The following is an 18,595-nucleotide window of genomic DNA, read 5'->3' as shown; positions in this document are numbered from 1 at the left end:
TGAAGAAATGAGGAGGAATGAATGAAATCATAACAAAGCTTAGATGTGGCATTACAAGAAATGTCTATCTCAAAACAGAAATGTTATGCATGGTTAAGTATTGTTTTTCAATGCTTTAAAGGGGTGATTCAAGTCAAGAAAAAAAAAACGGTGCCTAATCCACAATACGACAATGGGCACCAAAGGTTGAAGTAGTTGAGTCTATGTGGAATGCAGTGCCCATACTTTTGAAATTTTCTAATAACAGTTCCCGTACTTTTGATTAAAAAAAAAAAACAACTGCCCCAGATTGGTTAATGAAGCGCTCCCAGCTTAAAGCAAAGGCTGTGAAGCGGGTGGAGGGACAATAGACTAAATAAGATACAAGCCTTCTTGACAGGGTGGCAGCTACCTAAAAGAAATTTAAATGGGTAAATTTGGTTAATAAGTAAATGTAAAGTTTCTTGGGAGCCAATATAGGCTTTATTTGATAGTCACTTGAGACTTCATAGTGACAAAGATGTATTTGTTTTAAGAGATATTTTCACAGTGTTACAAGTAACCCTGGGCAAAGTACTACGCTAGCGTAGTTTGCGAAGTTTGTGCCACTTCGTACTGCATGTAGCACAGTGCAACATGTGTAGCGTAGTGCAGTGGTCATTTTTGGCTTGCTCGCGTTCCTCAATGTCAAGTTGGCGACCGCGAGCACATCCTGGCGAGACTTTTTCCTCGTTCGCGATCAGCAACATCAAGTTGCCGATCGACAGCGTGGAAAATAAACCTCCTGGCGAGATTCTCAACGCATGGAGGTCAGGTTTCTCACTGCGAATGGTCGCGACCGCTTGCGATGAGAAACTACCAGTCCGCGTTGATAAAGCTGCTGCTCAAGCAAAAAATCTACTCGAGCTGCAGTAAAAGACAGCTCGCACTGTGCAGGATGCCGTTTTCAATGATTGCACAGTGCAGACAAGCATCCGGCACTGTGCAATCATCGCAAACAGTGTACTACGCAGTTCGCGTAGTGCTACGCGTAACTCGTGAAGTGTAGCTACGCGTAGCGCTATTTCACAAACTACGCCCAGGGTTAGTTATAAGTTTTGTTTTGGAGTGCATGCTTTTAATGGACACAAATGTATTTTAGCACTTATTACAGTGTGAGTAAGTGAATCGGTTCAACCTGTTCCAGAGTTCAGCCACTACATTTTCCTACTAATTTCTAAAGCTTCCCCTGCTCCACAACAAAGAGCAATGCCCGGTAGTCATGAGTTTCTCTTCTTTGTCTCAAGTTTCATTTCCAGCTGTCAGAGTGTACGAAGTACTCGAGATATATACTCTTCTCTCGTCACCATCTTAAGGGTCTCCTAATCATTCCACCATATTCCAGTGGTCTTCTAGTAACTACCAAAAAAGTTAGTTAATAACTCCTCTAGCTCGGTATGAAACACTGTACCCTGAAAAACCTCTGACTGGAGTCTCCTGAGCAGGATGCAGTGTCTTTCCCTGCACATATCGAATTCTTTCAATAGTGGCTTATGATTTGACCAGGATTGTGCTAACAATTGAGATGCCTGTACATGTTGGGTGAGGTTCGACGTTATCAGGAACCGGTTTAGTCAGCTACACGAGTCACAAACAGGGATATGATAGGAGAATTCCCTACAGTCAGGGTGCAGCGCTCTCCCTACATATAGACATTGGAGGTTTCCCATCAGGTCTGTTAAGAATGCAGTTATACTGGGCAAAGTGCCCAATTTAGGTGGGTGCCTGTTATGTTATGTTATAGGGGGGTTTTGTATAGCGCTCAGCTACTCCAAAGGAGTGTCCCGGCGCTTTCAGACCAACAGGTCAGCAGCTAACACATAACACAACAGGAAATAGGACCGCCAAAAAAGAAAACAGAAAACTAAAGACAGAACAACCAGGTTTTAAGTCCCTTTCTTAAAGCAAGCAAATTGGCAGTGCTGCGGAGTGATAAGGGAAGAGTATTCCGGCTCCCATCCAGCACATAATTGAAATCCCCAGCCTAGATCAAAGGCACATGTATATCTGGAAGAAGTTCTACCTGTAATGAGACCTAGAACTCCTAGTCATCCTTATTTGGGGCATATACATTCAGGTAACATTTTTTATTTATTCAACATCCCATACAGCAGAATCAATCTACCTTTCAATATCTGGTGTACTATACCTCAGTTTAAAGGATCCATCTTGGGACATCCAGATCGATACACATCCCCGGACCCAAAGGCTTTTATGATGGCTTAGGCGGTAAAACAGCTGTAGGTTTCTTTGGGCATCAGTGCGTTATGTTCTTCTGTTAAACGCTTAGAGACCGGCGGTGATAGGCGCTATACAAATATTCCATAACATAACACATAACAAAGAGGAGGGCGGCGTATGTCGGCCATGTCTCCCCATATGATCCCATAGCGTGTTGCTCTCCACAGGTTACATTACACAATATTAGGCATAACCATACTGAGGGTAGCAACAGTGAAACACATACCTCGAATTAGCATCCATATACACATCACAGCATCATTACTTGTTGTCACAGAACCCCATCCAGCTCCTACCCCCACCTTCCTCAGGAAGAGTCAGTACAGTTCAATCAAGAAGCAAAAGCCATCTTCAAAGTCCATGCGGCTCAGGTGTTTCTCCCAATGTATCAGTCATCTCTTCAGGCTAAGCGTCTAGAAGTGTCAGTCAGCAGCCAGGTCACCTCCTAATATTTCTGCAACATCCACCCAGGTCACTCAGATCGTCTATACACCCATCCCTGAGGGAATGTGGGGAGGGGTTTCCTCATTGATATCTCACTCTTCTCCAATGGTGTTTCCAGGCGCGCTCAGCCCCTTCAGTGCATGCAGAGACACGATCAGCACCCTGGATCTCAAACCAGTCCCAAACTTCTTCCGGAGAGGTATAAAAAAGTTAAGCTTTCTTCCGTGTAGTTCCTTTAAATTGGCAGGAAATAGAAGCCTATTGGTCAAGTCCATCACTTTTAGCTGTTGCTTACTCCAGCAAACAACTGTCAAAGTTTTTAGAGCCTATGTGAATAATCCGGACAAATATGCACTGCAAGTCAATCAAAATTAAGGTCAACAGTTTTCCTAACAAACTGGAGGATACTATCCTATCAAGGTAGTTTAAAAATGTTGCGAATATCGTCCCGGGAGGGGAGGCAGGGCCCTGTGCCCTCTTTTTTAGCACAAATTAAATCATAGAGGCCCTCCAGCTCAAATTTACAGTTCTAGAAATTGCTCCGGATGGGATCCCTCTATTCCTTCCAGGATGGGATCCCACTCAAGGTGTAAGTTGCACCGTCTGGAGCTCTGCATCCTCCAAACTATCATCTAATCATTGTGTGATCAGAAAATTTGCTCACTATTGATTTAAGGGCTTTAACCTCCTCCTGCAATGAGGTTAAATTCTGCGCGGTTTCTGGAGACATGTCCACCACTTTTCATATATCCACTCACAGAAGGTTGACCCGCAAAGAAATGGTCTAACCAATAAAGGAGCTCAGAGGGAAAGAACGGACAGGGTTGCCCGCTACTCAACAACTATTCAACAACAAAAACCCTGTCTTGCGGACGTGAATTATGTCAGTTAATTTTATTTTTATAACAGAACAGTCTGTTAATACTGATAACTGTAATACTCCCCTATATATTTTTTGTTTTGATAAGGGGACGTTTCACTGCACTCCGTCAAAAATTCTTAAAAACTGAAGAAAAAGAAATGGTGTCTATCTTGGCTTCTGAGCAGACTTGGAGATCAATGGCTGCTAGTATTTGAGCCCAAATGGACACCTCCTGCTGTCCTGATAAGCCACCACCAGTCCTCATCTTCACTCCTCCCAACCGCAATGCCACAAACTGGCCGATCTTAGTTTGTTGTGTTGCCCTCGACTGCCTGTCCTTGACCACTGTGCCATCCTACTAATCCTGGGCGACACTCTGCTCACTCTCACAGGAGGTGGAGAGGAGACAGCAGGTGGCAAAGCTTCCTTCCCCAAGACAGTAGCACTCCAAATCCACAATATGTTCAATGAGTGTGCTGAAGCTGTTTTGTTGCCACCAGGGGCACAGCAGGCCCCTAGGACAGGGTGGCAATCCCAACTTGTTTCCCAGCCCCAACATCTCTGTACTGTAGTGATTGGGAGGGGAGGGCTGTTTGGAGAGGTGAAGTGGACTTAAGGCGGATTCAAGTAGAGGGTGCTAAAGCAACACCATAAGCAGGCTCTGGGACAGATCTACTGAATCCATGAGGAGCGTCTGGTGCCTCCTTTGTCAGATGCAGTTCCTGCTCTCGCACATCAATAGTGTGGCTGGTTCCATAGTGCCTCGCGGTACTAACCCAGTAGGGGCACTCGTAGCAGAAGCAAGTTCTAAGCCCCAACTATCCAAGGTATAGATGTGGCGCACACAGCCCTGACGCAACCTCATCTGCTAACTTCACCTGGCGGTCCAGGTCTACATCCAAATTAGGCGATCAAGACTCTCTCTTCAGGTTTCACACCCCCGGTCTCCGCCATGTCACAGATAGTGGCTCCCACGGCCGATCGCTGCCACTGCCTCTCTTGCTGTGGCTGAATCGGCATCCGAGTGAGCTCAGAACAGCCTTTGACTGCCACTGGGGCGCATCTGCTACAAACCCATCAGGTCCAGCGCGGTCATCTGATTAACACCCACGCCTTCAGTCCAGATCAGCGTCTCCTCCGTAAGAAGGACAGAGAAGAAACTCCTCCCCACACTAATTGGCTTGTAATGACCACGGAGCATCACATATAGCTTGCAGGCAGTGTGAGTCCAGGTAGAAACAAGGAAGCATAAGGATTAATACACCGGTCAGGAAATATTAGTCTAGTGCGCATTGTTGGCCTTCTAGAAAACAATTTTAATATAATGACTCACATATTTATACAGTTTCAATCACAGGCTGGGACCTCATAGCATCATGAACACAAATCATTAGTCTCACTGTGCCAATCAGGATTCAAGTCTGGTTACACACCCAAACACATCTGCAGTGATAGCATTAGATAAAAGAGGCTTCGTAACATAAAAGTGTATTTCCCAACATAAGTTTACTTTGCATTTATTTTTCTTTTAAGGTGTGTGCATTATTTTATATATATAGTTACTTGAAGGTCAAAGACTAGCAAAATAGTCACAGAACAATTTGTTTGTTTTCGCCACGGCTTTGCTACCGCCCCCATAACGACTGATCCGTCCCCACTGTACACAGGATGACAGTTCACATAGGAACCATGATTACATTAAGGGTTACTTCCTATCCAGCACAAAATACCCAACAGATAAAAAAACACACATTAAAAGGCAATGAAAAACGAGTTTGAATTACAAATCATACCTGATTGTTTGTGAAGACCCGGAATATGTGCAACTCAGAATCAGGAGCAAATCCTTGACATTCCCTCATGCTGGCTATGACCCCTGCGACAAACGTTCCATGACCCAGGCCTGTAGGAGGAACAATGCATGATTGATGGTAAATTTTATAAACGCTGATGTGCTCTATTAAGTTGTAACATTTGCTTTCGCCGTTTCAACAATAGAAAGAGGGAGGAGCAGCATCAGAGTCATTCTGTAATGGCTCCATTATGTAAGTGTACTTTATTTTGTGTGCAGTTAGTTCTCAAATGCCAAGTGGAAAGGTTGCATGAACAAATACTTCAATAGTGCAACTCTGCAGCAGCCTTAAGGGTTCAGTAAACGAATCGCATGAATCTCTTCAATTAAAGGGACTCCTTTTTCAACTATGACATTATGTTCAACAAATGCAATACAAAGGTGGTGGCCCTCCTTGGTCCACAAGGGCTGACCCCCATGGGCATAGGGCCTTCCTGCTGTACACAGGAGACTTTTCAGTGGCTGCAATTTGTAGTGGTACATTTGCAGTCGACAGTGAAATGCCTGATAAATAAAGCTGTGAATGTTGGCTAGTACTGGTGGGAAGAGGGAGCAATCCCCTGTAAAGGAAGTGGGGGGGGGGGGGGGGGGGGGGGGGGAGGGGAAGAGTCGTACAGTAACTTCAGTAACTACATATATGAAAAAGACATCGCAGGATAGAAGCAGGCTACTGAGGCATGATAAAGAGAATCTCCAGGACGGTCCCAACAGAGAGAAAATACGCAGAGCACATATTACAGGGGAGGAAAACAGGCAAGGAAAAAAAACAGGTGGGGAACTCGAGTGCAACAAACAGGCAACTATGAACGATGCAAAGTGACATATCCTAGAACCAGCATTATGGCGGAGTTTAACAATAACCAAACTCAAGAAGCATATCAAATTTGCAACTCTTAGCTAATCCTTAGAAATAGAAGATATAAGAAAGCGTGGAGTGAGAAACAGCATTTAAAGAATATGTAAACATTCTAATTAACGAGCTACTTTAAAAATGCAGCTCTATTATCTAAAGTAACAGTATATTTTGTACATTAAAAAGGTAGCTCTTCTGTGATATAATTTCTCCACTCTGGATTGTCCATTTACAAAAGTCCAACTAGGAAGTAGAGTACCTTAAAAACCAAAACAAGGCCTAGTCCTACTCCAAGACTTATCGTCAGCTTGAAATTCCGTCGACCACTACAATCTGGATCACTGTATTGGTAATTAGTGGATTGGTAAAGCGCTGGTTCTCCTCTTTTCTCACAAACAGGCATCAAAAGGTGACAAAATCTCAGGAAAGGCCAAAATTCCTTGTGGTGTTCTCCAAGCCTCCTTGCCTTGAAGAAGCATATAAAAGTTCACCTCTTTACCGAAACTTAGCATGGCTCTCTCAATAAGCACCATTTTGTTAGTGACCATTGGGTTTCCTGTGAAAACTTACTCAGTGACACTCCAGTTCTCCTGAATAACATTTCTTATGTTGTAATCTTTCTTTATTGCTCAATGTTTCTTTGGTGTCAATTTTAAATTGCTTTAATACTTTACAATGCTTCAGTGCACCATAAAGCTGCTAAATAATGAGTGCTTCCTGTTAAGAGAACATATTAGCTGATGTTGGACTTGGCCCTTCTGGCAGGTTCACCCCTAAACTTTTTGCTTTTTAAATGTGAATTGGTGGTAGTGATTGTTGGTTTCTGCGCACTTTCACTGTGTCCCAGTGGAAAGTGCGTGCGCACTCTTGAGTGCGTGGAGTAAGGTTGGCCTGCTCGAGTCTGGTATGTGCGGACCCGTGTGATATAATGCTGCGCAATGATGCATGCAGCGTGTTTGTGTCTAATATGGAAGTGCCACTTCTAGAAGTGTGCATGTCTGTGCAGTGAATGTGCTGGCTTGTGATTGGCTGGAGCTGGCTGGTGTGCCAGGCTCCAGGGGTCTGCCCCGGTGGTGAGTGTTAAGATTAGCATGTGTGATGTGAGGGAGTGGTGCACCTGGGACCTGAATAGGGCTGGGCTTTCCCCACACAATGCTGGCTCCGCCCCCTGTGGTGTGTCTAATGTCCCTAGCCTGGCCAGTGAAAGGAAAGGGTGGTTGAGCACATAACAGTGCTCAAAAACAAGACCCTGCATCCTGAGACAAAGGAATTCACTGTATAAAAAGGGGCTGTGTTCCCTTACTAAAAGTTCTTGTTCCCAACTCGAATCTACCAGGGGCGTGCTGGGGCCCAGGGGAAGGCTTTCCTCCCTGGGCCCTGCCCAGCCCCTGGATATTCTGGATGCCTGGAAAGCTCTCTCCCTGTGGGGCCCTTCTGCCTTGTTTGGGGGGACTAGAGGACTTTTTCTCTACTAGGAGCTGCCTGCTCCATTTCCCTGCCCCAGGACTACTTGGACTCCCCAGCGCGCCGAGAGCGCTTTATTTGAATTTTGCAGCATAGCGCTGCTCTCTGACCTGTTCGTAATCAGAGCCTTGCAGGTGCCACCCTGCATTATGCCTGCAGTTATATATTTTTAGTTACGGTGCCACCCCGTCTATCTGCCCCCTTAGCGAGTCCCCACCTCGCTTCTACGTTTATTATATGTCTCGAGGGTGCCTACCCCTCGTTATGCCCCGGGAAAGATGCTGTGGCGACGAAACAGGAAGTCAGGCGGCTAGGCGCCTGGAGCAGGGCGGGACTTCTGTTTGCTCCAGAATGTCCCGCCCGCCACCGCACCACGATTGGCTGCCCGCCGCCAGCCGGAGAAAGTAAGGCGGGCAGAGTGATGGCCGCCCGAGGCTCCCGTGAGCTGGGGAGAGGCCCGGGCCGCTAGGAACAGGCCACCGAATGTCGCGGGGCTCCCATGACCAGGAGGGAGCCCCAGAGAGAAAAATGTCCCGGAGCGGCTCCACCCTAAGTCCCGGTCCCGAGATGGGGGACCGGGTGAAGACCAAAGCGAAGCGGGCGCCTTGTGAAGGCTGGGCTCCCATGAGGAGAGAGAGCCCCGCCACGCGCTACCGCCGCCTGATGAAGAGAGCCGCCACCCCCACGCCGAGAGCCGGTAAGTTGAGACGGCTGGGGCGAGGGGGGGGGGGGGGGGGGGAGAGAAGGCCACTTGTGCTCCCCAGGCACCCGAGTGGTGCCCGTCGTCAGAGCGCCCCCAGATGGCAGCGGGCCGCTCCACCAATGGCTCATGCAAGTTTCAAGTGCTCCTGGGGGTCCCGTGAGCCTGTGTCCCCCAGAGCCATACTTGCCTCCAACGAACGCCCCCGTGAGTTCAAAAGCCCCAGTGGGGGTCCCGAGGGGCCCATTGTCTTAGAGCCAGAAAGCTCCATCGTAGAGGGCGAGGTTTGATTTGTCTGGATTGCGCATAATGAGATTAGGAGCCTGAGTGCTCCAAGGGGCATGGTTGATTTAAGAGCTTCGAAGGCTCCACCGGTCTGCGCAGTATTGATGTATTGGGCCCAGAAGGCTCCCACAGATGGCAGTTGTAATCCTAGGGGCTAGTAAGAGCCCCTGTCGCAGTTTGATCCACAGCTGCCCAGCAATTAGTGGGCAGCTGCACCGTTGAGGTTCTTTCTTCTAGGGACTTGTTCTTGGACTCAGGAATGAGGCGCACTCCTTCGCCCCTACCTTGGCCTTCCCCAGCTGCGCAGCAGTTAGTGCCAGCTGCAGTGTTTAGGCCCCTTGCCATTGTCTCCAGCTGCCCAGCAAGTAGAGGGCAGCTGCTACGTTTAGGTTTTTGGCGCAGTGGCGCAACCTGGACTTTGTTGTGAGTTATGTGCTTCTTAGGGTGCTAGGAAATGAACTGTGTGTTGTATGTTTTGCGCACCCTGTGTTCTGGTACCTCTGAATGTGTTTTTATGCATCATGTACAAAGTTGATTTCCTACACCGCTGAATGTGTTTTAAATACCGTCATGTGCCTTGTTCCTTACACCTCTGAATGTGTGTTTATGTATCATGTGTTTTTCCTGCACCTCTGAATGTTCTATGCATCATGTGTGAAGCTTCTGATTGTTATATGTTCTAAGTGCTAGTTCTACTAAGTGCATATTCCCGACAGTGGTGCCTGTGGCCCTGTCCTGTACATAATCCCCTGTAAATTCTGCCTGTGCCTGTTGCCACACTGTAAAGTGTGTGTTTCTATCTAATGTGTTTTGCAATTCAAAGGCTATTTTTACATATACCTTGTGTGGAGTTCCTTTTGTGGGGGGCCTTGGATGTTGTTGCTGGTGGGTGCGTGCGCAAACACTTAACTCACATTGCCTCCGAGTTTAGCCTTCCTGCTCGTGTCACGTTACTAAGGGGGTAGCAGGGGTTATCTTGGCATGTAACTCCCTTGCCCTGACTTAGAGTGGTGGTCTCTGACTGACTTTGGCGCAAGCCTTGGCCAGCCAGAGATCCCATTTCTAACAGCTGATATTAGGAGACAGCTCCAGGTACAGTGCAAAAATATATAAACTAACAAAAGAGGGGGGTAGAGTAACACAGAAGGATTCTTACTCCACAAACATTCATATAAACAACAGGAATCCTACTGGGGTAAGGAAAGAGTGTTCGTCACAGGTGTGGGAGCACTCAGTGTTTGATAAAATACCCCTCACACACCAAAAGGCCCCTTGGTGTCATGCTTCATCATTGGGGTCTTCGCACCCTTCTAACGGGATGCAGCGTGCTGCGACCTAAGACTACGGGGGAGCACTTATAGTAATGACTATATGTGGTGCAAGTGAGTGAGTATATTATATGTGAGTGGTGGGTTGAGGTGAAAAAATTAAAAAGCACCTGGCTCGTGGGTAGGCTAGAAAAAAGTTTTATTCAAGACCCCGGGCTGGTACTGTTAAAAGAGGTGCAGTGCGAGGTAATCTGTTGTGATTATGGACAGTACCTCAGGTGTGCGTCAACATGTTTTGGAGGCAAAGCTCCTTCTTCAGGACGGGGGCACAACTTCCCCACCTTACTCACGTTTCACTTAGTTATAGAAAAAAGTGTGTTACATGTTAATTTAACAAAAAGTGAAAAAAACTATATATACACAAGTGTATGTAATTTAAAGGCTACTATGTGCCTACAGCTGAGTGGTTCAAGTAAATGCGATTTGAATCACCTGAAAAAATAAAAGAAAAGACTGGTCACCCAGGGTATGGGTAGTTCAATCAGGTGCAGTCACCTGGAATCAACCAGACGCTTAATAGCCCTGTGGGAAGAAAAAGACACTTGCAGACATATACAACATAGATACATAGAACACCCTAAAAATGTCATTTGAAGCTGTGGTCATACTTGTCAAGTATTCTTTGCTTGCTTCATGAGCCTTTCAAAAAACGTCTGGGGGGTGATTGCTGTGTGCAATCTAAAGTAGAGAAAAGGTTGCAGTCTTTAATACAGGTTTTTGCGTGTTATTTTACTCACTTTTGTTGCCTTTGTAAATGGTTGTTTCAAGGCCCATACTCACGGACTCAGGATTACTCGTCCTCCGTCTTACCTCACACGCTGCTCCGCTGAACTGAATATGGAGCCCATGGTGTGCGTTATTTATACTAGAAAAAAAGAGTTAAATGCTGGCGTCGTTACCGGGGGGCGGATGTTAGATTCTGCCCCTATATGGGTAATCCGGCAGTAATTAGGAATTAACAGAGTAATTTGCTTGATTGTGCAAAAATATGTCTGTTTTCCAAAAAAGTGTCAGTGCTGTGCTCTCCATGCCACTGGAATCAAGCCACACTGGCTGATGAGGGGTGGTACCCTGAAACAGGTCCTAGTATGCTTGATTCCAGTCCAGAGAGGACCTGGCCTGGCAGTTCGGGCTGGATTGTTCCCATGGGGAACAGGGTCAAAACCGATTTGCATATGTTTGGGTCCAAACTAGAATGGCATGGGGAGCAACGAAATTATGGATTTAGGCCCAGATCTCTGTCCTGGGGTGAATGCATGACATTGTTCTGCATTCTGTCCATCAATTGTTCTTTTTGCTGCTGGATAGTTGGGCATCCTCTTTTAATCGAAAGAAGATACAACATCTGTTACAGGGAGCTGCTGCTGTAGCACAGTGGCAATAACTTTTCTATTTTAGGTTTGGCCTAGAGCCCTCTTTAGTTTTCTTGCCAGCCTCTTGTTTTAAAAAAAATCATAATAAAAACTGTGGAAAGAGACCCTTTTTGGCATGGTCATCTCTGCTTTTTGCCTGGTATTTGATGCAATTTTCATAGAAGTGCACTGGGTTCCTGCTATCCAGGTCAACAGTGCCAGATCTGTTTCCTTAAAACTGTACAACTGCCCCCCCCCCAGTTATGGCAATATGTTCATCCCCTGTAAGTCCCTAGTAAATGGTACCCCTGGTAGCTAAGGCAGGTAGGATAAAAAGGGTCCCCAAGGGCTGCAGCATGAATCGTGCCACTCTAAGGGATCCCTCACGACACTCATGTAAACTGCCATTGCAGGCTGCGTTACATGGTGCAGAGAAAAGTGAAGACAATTTGGCACACCTCCTGTGTGCCATGCCTGCAGCTACTGCATGTAATATAAGCAAGTCACCCCTACAGCAGGCCTGACAGCACTAAGACAGGGTTCATTATACTAAATGCGAGGACATAGCTGCATGAGCAGATATGCCCCTGTGATGTCTATGTTGATTTATGGACATTACCAAACGAACAGGGAAGCCATCTTGAGTATATGTACTGGGCACTCGTGATTACAAGATCCCCAGCTACATTATGGCTTCACTGAAACTAAAGATGTTTGGTATCAAACATCTCGTATTAATAAGCCCACACCGATTCCAGTTATGGATTTATTAATACAGGCACCCACAGGGCATCGTAGAGGTGCCCCCTGTAGGTCTACCAACCACTTGCCTACTGGCTGACTGGTGTAGGCCAGCCTTCCACCACAGATCGGTTTTTGAGGCCCTACAGGTGAGAGCCCACGCCCCCCCATAGGGCAGAAACAATAGGATAGGATAAGATAGGATGCACATTTATAAAAACACATGAATAGAACAGCGTCTTGGTGCTAGTGTAAGCGAGGGGGTATCACCTAGATGTCAAACTATACTTGTGGGAACAGCAGAGTTTTTAAGATCTTCCTAAAAATTCGATGATTGGGCTGCAGTCGCAAGGTAGATGGCAGCTTATTCCATAACTTAGCTGCACGAGGGAAATGCTTGCTCCGGCCAGAAGTGTTGTCACCTCCTCCAAGCAGGGTGGCTAAGTAATCAGCATCTCAAGGCAAGAGGCTTCACAGGCCTCCTCTGCTTTAGATATGAGACTCTGGCTTCTCCCAAACTTGGGAGATGCCACCTCCCTGCCCTAAGGCCCATTTGGCACCAGGACAGGTGGAAGAATTAGCTAGACAGAAGGGGTGGTCCCAATCAGGCTAGTTCCACTCCTAAGGCTGGCTACCTTATGTGAACACCAAACTATAAAGGGTGTAGTCACAATAAGAGTAAGTAGCTCATTGGCTACTGCCCGTCACTCCCCTTAAAGCCTCTAAATTGAATATTTAGGGGCACCCCTGATGCCAGGAGCTGAGATTGAACTGATCCAGAAGAAGAGGACAAAAAAGAGCCACGTGAAATTGGAAATAGATGTTCGCTGTGGACGTTTGGCACCAAATCTTGCCTGCCTGCCTGCACCAGCCTCTGCAATCGTGACCCAGTGACTTGTTCTGCAGCTAAGCATCTGCCAAGAACTTGTGTAGACTGCCAGTCCTTCGCAAATTGCCAGCACTCTCCCTTGGTGTAGAGGAGCTACCCCCTTGCAGTCTACAGGTACCGAAAAAGCAGAGTCTAGTTCATAGTGTTGCCGTTCCCCAACCAGCCCGACGTACCAAAGTACCCCTCCGCAGCCTTTTTTTTTGGACACGCCCCACCTTCTTTCCACTGGCATAGAGCACAAAGCGACCAGCAGCTCTGAACCTGAAACCCCACGACAGGTAAAAAACAACTCCTGGTGGTACTTTGGCTCCCAACAACCCTAAGTTCAGAAGGAGACCCCCCAGAAACTGACCATAAATAATTGTACGCAACATATGGCTTTTTCCCCCATAGGAAAGAATTGATGGATAAAGACACATTTAAGTAAACATTTTACTCACCTGTAAAAATCGATATTTAAAAAAGTACCGTATTTTCCGGCGTATAAGACGACTTTTTAACCCCTTAAAATGTTTTCAAAAGTCGGGGGTCGTCTTATACGCCGGATACCAAAGTTTTACGAGTGGAAGCAACGCTCCACCGACTTTAAATTTGAAGCAAAGATTAAGTAGAACCAAGTCAGCACCCACGAACCTCTGTATGCAATTTTATATAGCGCGGACTTTACCCGAAGGTGTCTGCGCGCTTCACAATAGGACCGGTAATGATACATGAAGAGAAAATTACCGGTACAACAGAACAAAAACGTTACCGGTACATGAATCAAAAATTGTGCACAGTTACTTACAGTCCCGTAGTGCCGATGGGAGAGGGTCTCACTGGACATTTCGGTTTTCTCACTGCGTGTTCAGCCTAGAGACACAGCGGCATATGCGCTGATCTGGCGCCTCTCTCTCCTTCCGATGTGGCCATAAACCTCACGTTCATCGGAAGGAGAGGAGCGTCAGTACCCTACGTCATCTCCTCAGTTCATGGGCATTGAAAGGGGACTGCAGAAGGTTCCCGCCGGCAATACAGTACCGGTACATAATGTTTGGAAGTGTTGGAAGTGGGGGTAGTCTTATACGGCGAGTATAGGACGAAACCTACATTTAATCAAGAGAAGTAGGGGGTCGTCTTATACGCCGGGTCGTCTTATACGCCGGAAAATACGGTACTTAGTTTATAACGAAGTTCTGGGTATCAAAATGTACATAAAATACAACTAATTTTTCTAAATTGGTCTCGGATTTATTCTTGAGTGTGTGTCTCATTTATTGCCTCGGAGTACAACAAATGCTTAGCACTACCCTCTGATGAGCCTAAACTGCCTGCCCACGCTATCACTAAAGAGAGCATTTAGTGTTCACATTTCTGCCTCTGGAAGCCAATAAGGGTTGCCTGAACTCAACACAGTGTACCTCTTTTTGGTCCACTATAAAGAGAGCCAGTTCCCTACAAAAATCAATTCAGATATATACACATATCTAAGGCTCTTTCATTCAGCCTTCTTCATATACATTCTGACATTTGTTTCCCCAAATATCTTTAAAAAAAAAAAAAAGACTCATGCTTGTCAAATCCAGACCTCTTTGCTGTGTAGTAGACCCGAACGACCCTTCAAGGGAAGGTAAAGTGCATAATCTTACCAACAGATCCTGCCTACTCCATGGATACCACAATTTTGATGGACTTTCCTTTAAGATAAGAAAACGTAAAGTATGCAAAAAACTTAAATTAGTTGTACAATTGTATTTTAGCAGCATCGCTTTTCTATTAGTATGGCTTCTCTACTCCCACCTCTCTTTCCTCAAAGGAATTAGATGTCAATATAGCTGGGTTTACACAAGTTTTAAATCCACTTGTGTAATTTTTACCCTTATTTGGTGTAGATTGAGAACTTTATTGGGATTGAAATAGACGGTCAGGAATACTCCTGGGAAACAACAACAGTTTTAGACTTTCAAACGTATTTGGAACCAAAACATAGTCTTGCAAATGTATATCCAGGTGTAAAAGTTGTAGGAGCAGGTTTTGCGGAGATCTACATTTGCTAATTACACATTTGCAATTTACACTTTTTATTTTCTCACTTTTTGTGAAGAGGCCCTATCCCACTGCATGCCCATAGAATATGTGGGCATTCCTCCAGAAAGGTCCAGCCCCTAACTAGAGCACTTTGACATGCTATTTTCATTGTAGGAAGCTATTTACAAAATATTTAAGATTATCCTCAAACCTACGAGTTTATGGCGGTTCACTGCATTTTGCATGGCTTTCCCTAGCTACAAAACCCCAATCCCTTTCTTGCTTCCAATGATCTTTTCTTGACAATCTAGAATGCTGCTCAATTTTCTACCACTGAAAATGCACTTTGCCCTCATAAAAGTCTGATAGCCTTCATTCAGTGAAACGAAAGTTACAACATGGCACGAAGGAACCTTTGTGATTCAGAATTTATGTAAACAAAGGCCTGCACTATTGGGATGACTGTTTATGAACATCTGACCTCGCACCACTGACGCAATCAAGTGCAGGTTTCCGTCTGTCCCATTACACTTCAGCACCTCTGTAGCCTGTTGCTTGCTGCCTTCAATACACAATTATTTGCTTCTGGCTATGTGCCGTGAGTCTGAGGCAATCTTCTTAAATTACTGTGACTTCAGATGATTAATTGTTTATCTTGTTCAGAGTTGTTCTTACTAACGGTGATAGATAAGACAAAGCAGGTACAGGGTGCACAAAAGGGGTGGTTTGTTGCGACTTGACGAGACTTCAGCTTTCCCGAAGAGTTGCCGGAGGATATGCTTCCCGGTCACTATTGCTCCCACCACAACCAGAGAAAGTAAATAGAATTAAGTTAGCAGAGCTCAGTACAACTGAAGGTATCTGGTGACAGGCAGAGTACTATCAAAATCAAATTACCTGCATCTAAAATTCATGAAGGCAACCTTCATGCAGCGAGAACAGATTAATAGTCCTTGATCTTTCTTCTTTTTTTAATTATAATGATTCCTTGAGTCAAGACTCCCCCATTTCTGAGCTGTCTTGCAATGAGATGGGATGATTTTGTTAGTACAAATACCTTTTGAAGCATGGAGATGACTGGTGTGTATGAACAACTACTTCTCTGTAGGGAAATAGCGGATAAAGAGGGACTAGCCTGTGTAACACCACTTCTTACCAGCTTTGGGATAAGGATGAGTGGCTAGCCGTCAGCGAACAGTGTGAACAACAGTTGGATGACTATCACGAGAAGGAGCGTCATAGTGAACCCAGAGAAATAATGTACCACAGAATCTAGAATTTAGACTAGTGCTTCAAGGGAAAGAGGAATCATCCTACCTCTTTGAGTATAGACCACAACAATCAATGAATCTAATCAATACCCTAAGTGCACAACAAATTGTAATGCAATTTATAAAATTATTCAAAAACACAGAAGTTTCTTCTGTCTTCTTTTATTTCTTTAACTTCATACGCCCAGCCAACTCGTGTTTCGTTGTAATGGGGAGTTCCTCACAACTTCTTCAGGGCTATCAAATATAACAAACGGGAGGTTGTAGTTTGCATTCTACATCCACACTACATCACACCCATGCATATGGTGCTTAACATTTTTAGTGTATCTTGGCTCACAATTAGTTGACTTAAGTGGAAAGCCAACATCTTCATCGTACTTGTTTTGTAGATCTTTACACAGTATTTAATTTATGACATTCACATATTTGCAAAAGTGCAATGTAATTATGGTCTTTTTCTTCATAAGATCACCAACCATGTTAATGGGAAGTGGAGCAGCCTGATCCATGCATCAAAGTGTCATGATTGTCACCACAGTATGTTAATAGCATAGTGCCTTTTTCCTTTCTTGTGAACTTATCTACTTATTTCCTTATATTCCGGTCGGATGTAAGATTCCCATTGTTACTGTAGAACTCCCAGACGTCCCCATGTCTAGGTTGCAGCACTAAAAAACTGCAACTAAATAAATCAGGCTACATCAAATCCTTTTCCCATTTAGAGATTCGTAAAGTAGGTTTAGCTCTGATGATGCAACATCCTAATGACGACCAGTACGGTTTGAGCAGAAGTGCATAGAAGAGTTGACAGCATATACAGCTAATATTAACACCTACATTGGTGCTCGTGACTGGCAGAGGGAACTTGTGCTGAGCGTTTCCTGCAGTGTAAGTTACCTAGTACTGCCCGCAGGCGCCAAACCTCTGGAAATGAGTGAAAAGGTGCTGCAGTAGGCGTTTAGCAAAAAAAGGAGACTGAACGCTGTAGTGTTCTCATCTCGCCTCCAATGGCACTGCAGGTGGAATGTACATTTTGCTTAGGGGTAGTTTTAGGACCACTCTTGATACCATAGCACCAGTGATTGTGCCTGATTCAACAAGTTAGGGACATGTGTGCTTGTAGTGAGCTGGGGCAAGGAGGAGGGGCGGGGGGTGAAATCAGGGTATCAATGAGGTATGCAATATTCTCTTATCAGAAACAGTGCAAATTGTCAGATAATTCAGACTTTTCTAAAATACCCCACAAGATGAGAAAATATTGCTGGAAACAAAGCAAACAGGAGCACGTGACTGCCCTTCTACAAGTACTACCCAAGCAATTTAGTTTAGAACACCTGCAACGCAACTTCTGGTCTATTCCAAATAGAAATCCTATACTTTAAAGAAAAATCATTTATATACGGTTTTATGGTAGGCATGGAGCAATGAATGCATGCTCTTAATTTTATTTTGGAACCAAACAAATGAAGGCTAATGGTTTTTGTTAACTTTCATTCATCCAGTGGTAACAGCTACTCAAACATACTTTTCATCAATCACGTCGTTTTAATAATTATTAAGTTATGGGTTTTGTTTAGAGGTCTTTTAAAAGTAAGAGGCAGGCTGATTCTTAGAAACCTGCACTGACACATTCAGCATCATACCAGGATCTGTCTTCTAATAGCAGGAAGTATATTCTTGTTGCGGGAAGTGTTCAGTTCATGAAGTTTTTATCCTTCAGCTTTATTTACCAGTTCTATGTTGCGCTCAGGCATCATGCAGCATTAGGGAACTTTTGAAATGATACTATAGAAATACTGAGCAATGAAGTCAGATTAAAACCTTTAGAAACGACATGGGCGAATAATCAATGGTCAGAAATTAATTTTAGTTATTGGAAGGACATCCATGCTTAATTTAGGAAAAGGCAAAACAGAAGTCACATCTCATTTGTCCTCATGCCTAAATTGTCTCCCCACCTACTAAAATAAAGAATTTTCACTGGGCGTTAAGTCCTCGCGGGCATTCCAATAATTTCATCGCAAAATCAGTAGAGCATCAGGTTGAATTATGTTATCAACTTCAGCTATTAGAAGAACCTAGTCAACAGCACTCAAAGTGTATACAAAGTTAACATAAAAAGGACCACAACGTATTTGATACAAAACATAACCAGCATTAAATTAAAACTAGACTCAAACTCCAACACTTTATCAGTTCCAAGTTCTAACCACCATACAGCCACGCATGTCCGGTCAATTAAAACAAAAATAATGCCCTGGGCAGTATAGAGTTAAATTGACAGA

At 44.8% G+C, this 18,595-nt stretch overlaps 1 protein-coding gene across 1 annotated transcript in view; it reads right to left on the bottom strand.

Moving 5' to 3' along the window:
• MBTPS1 (membrane bound transcription factor peptidase, site 1) overlaps positions 1-18,595 on the bottom strand; it is a gene marked incomplete at its 5' end in the record, with an annotated part of 218,955 nt that overhangs the window by 158,303 nt on the left and 42,057 nt on the right. Inside the window, one exon of the mRNA XM_086949849.1 lies at positions 5,359-5,468. Within this exon, the coding sequence (XP_086805975.1) occupies positions 5,359-5,468 (110 nt within the window). The remainder of the gene's footprint in view (positions 1-5,358; positions 5,469-18,595) is intronic.

Source organism: Lissotriton vulgaris, unplaced genomic scaffold (genome assembly GCF_964263255.1).
Source record: "Lissotriton vulgaris unplaced genomic scaffold, aLisVul1.2 SCAFFOLD_912, whole genome shotgun sequence".
In the NCBI taxonomy this organism is placed as follows: Eukaryota; Metazoa; Chordata; class Amphibia; order Caudata; family Salamandridae; genus Lissotriton; species Lissotriton vulgaris.
The sequence above is the reverse complement of the archived record's forward strand: the minus strand, read 5'-3'. Positions and strand labels throughout refer to the sequence as shown.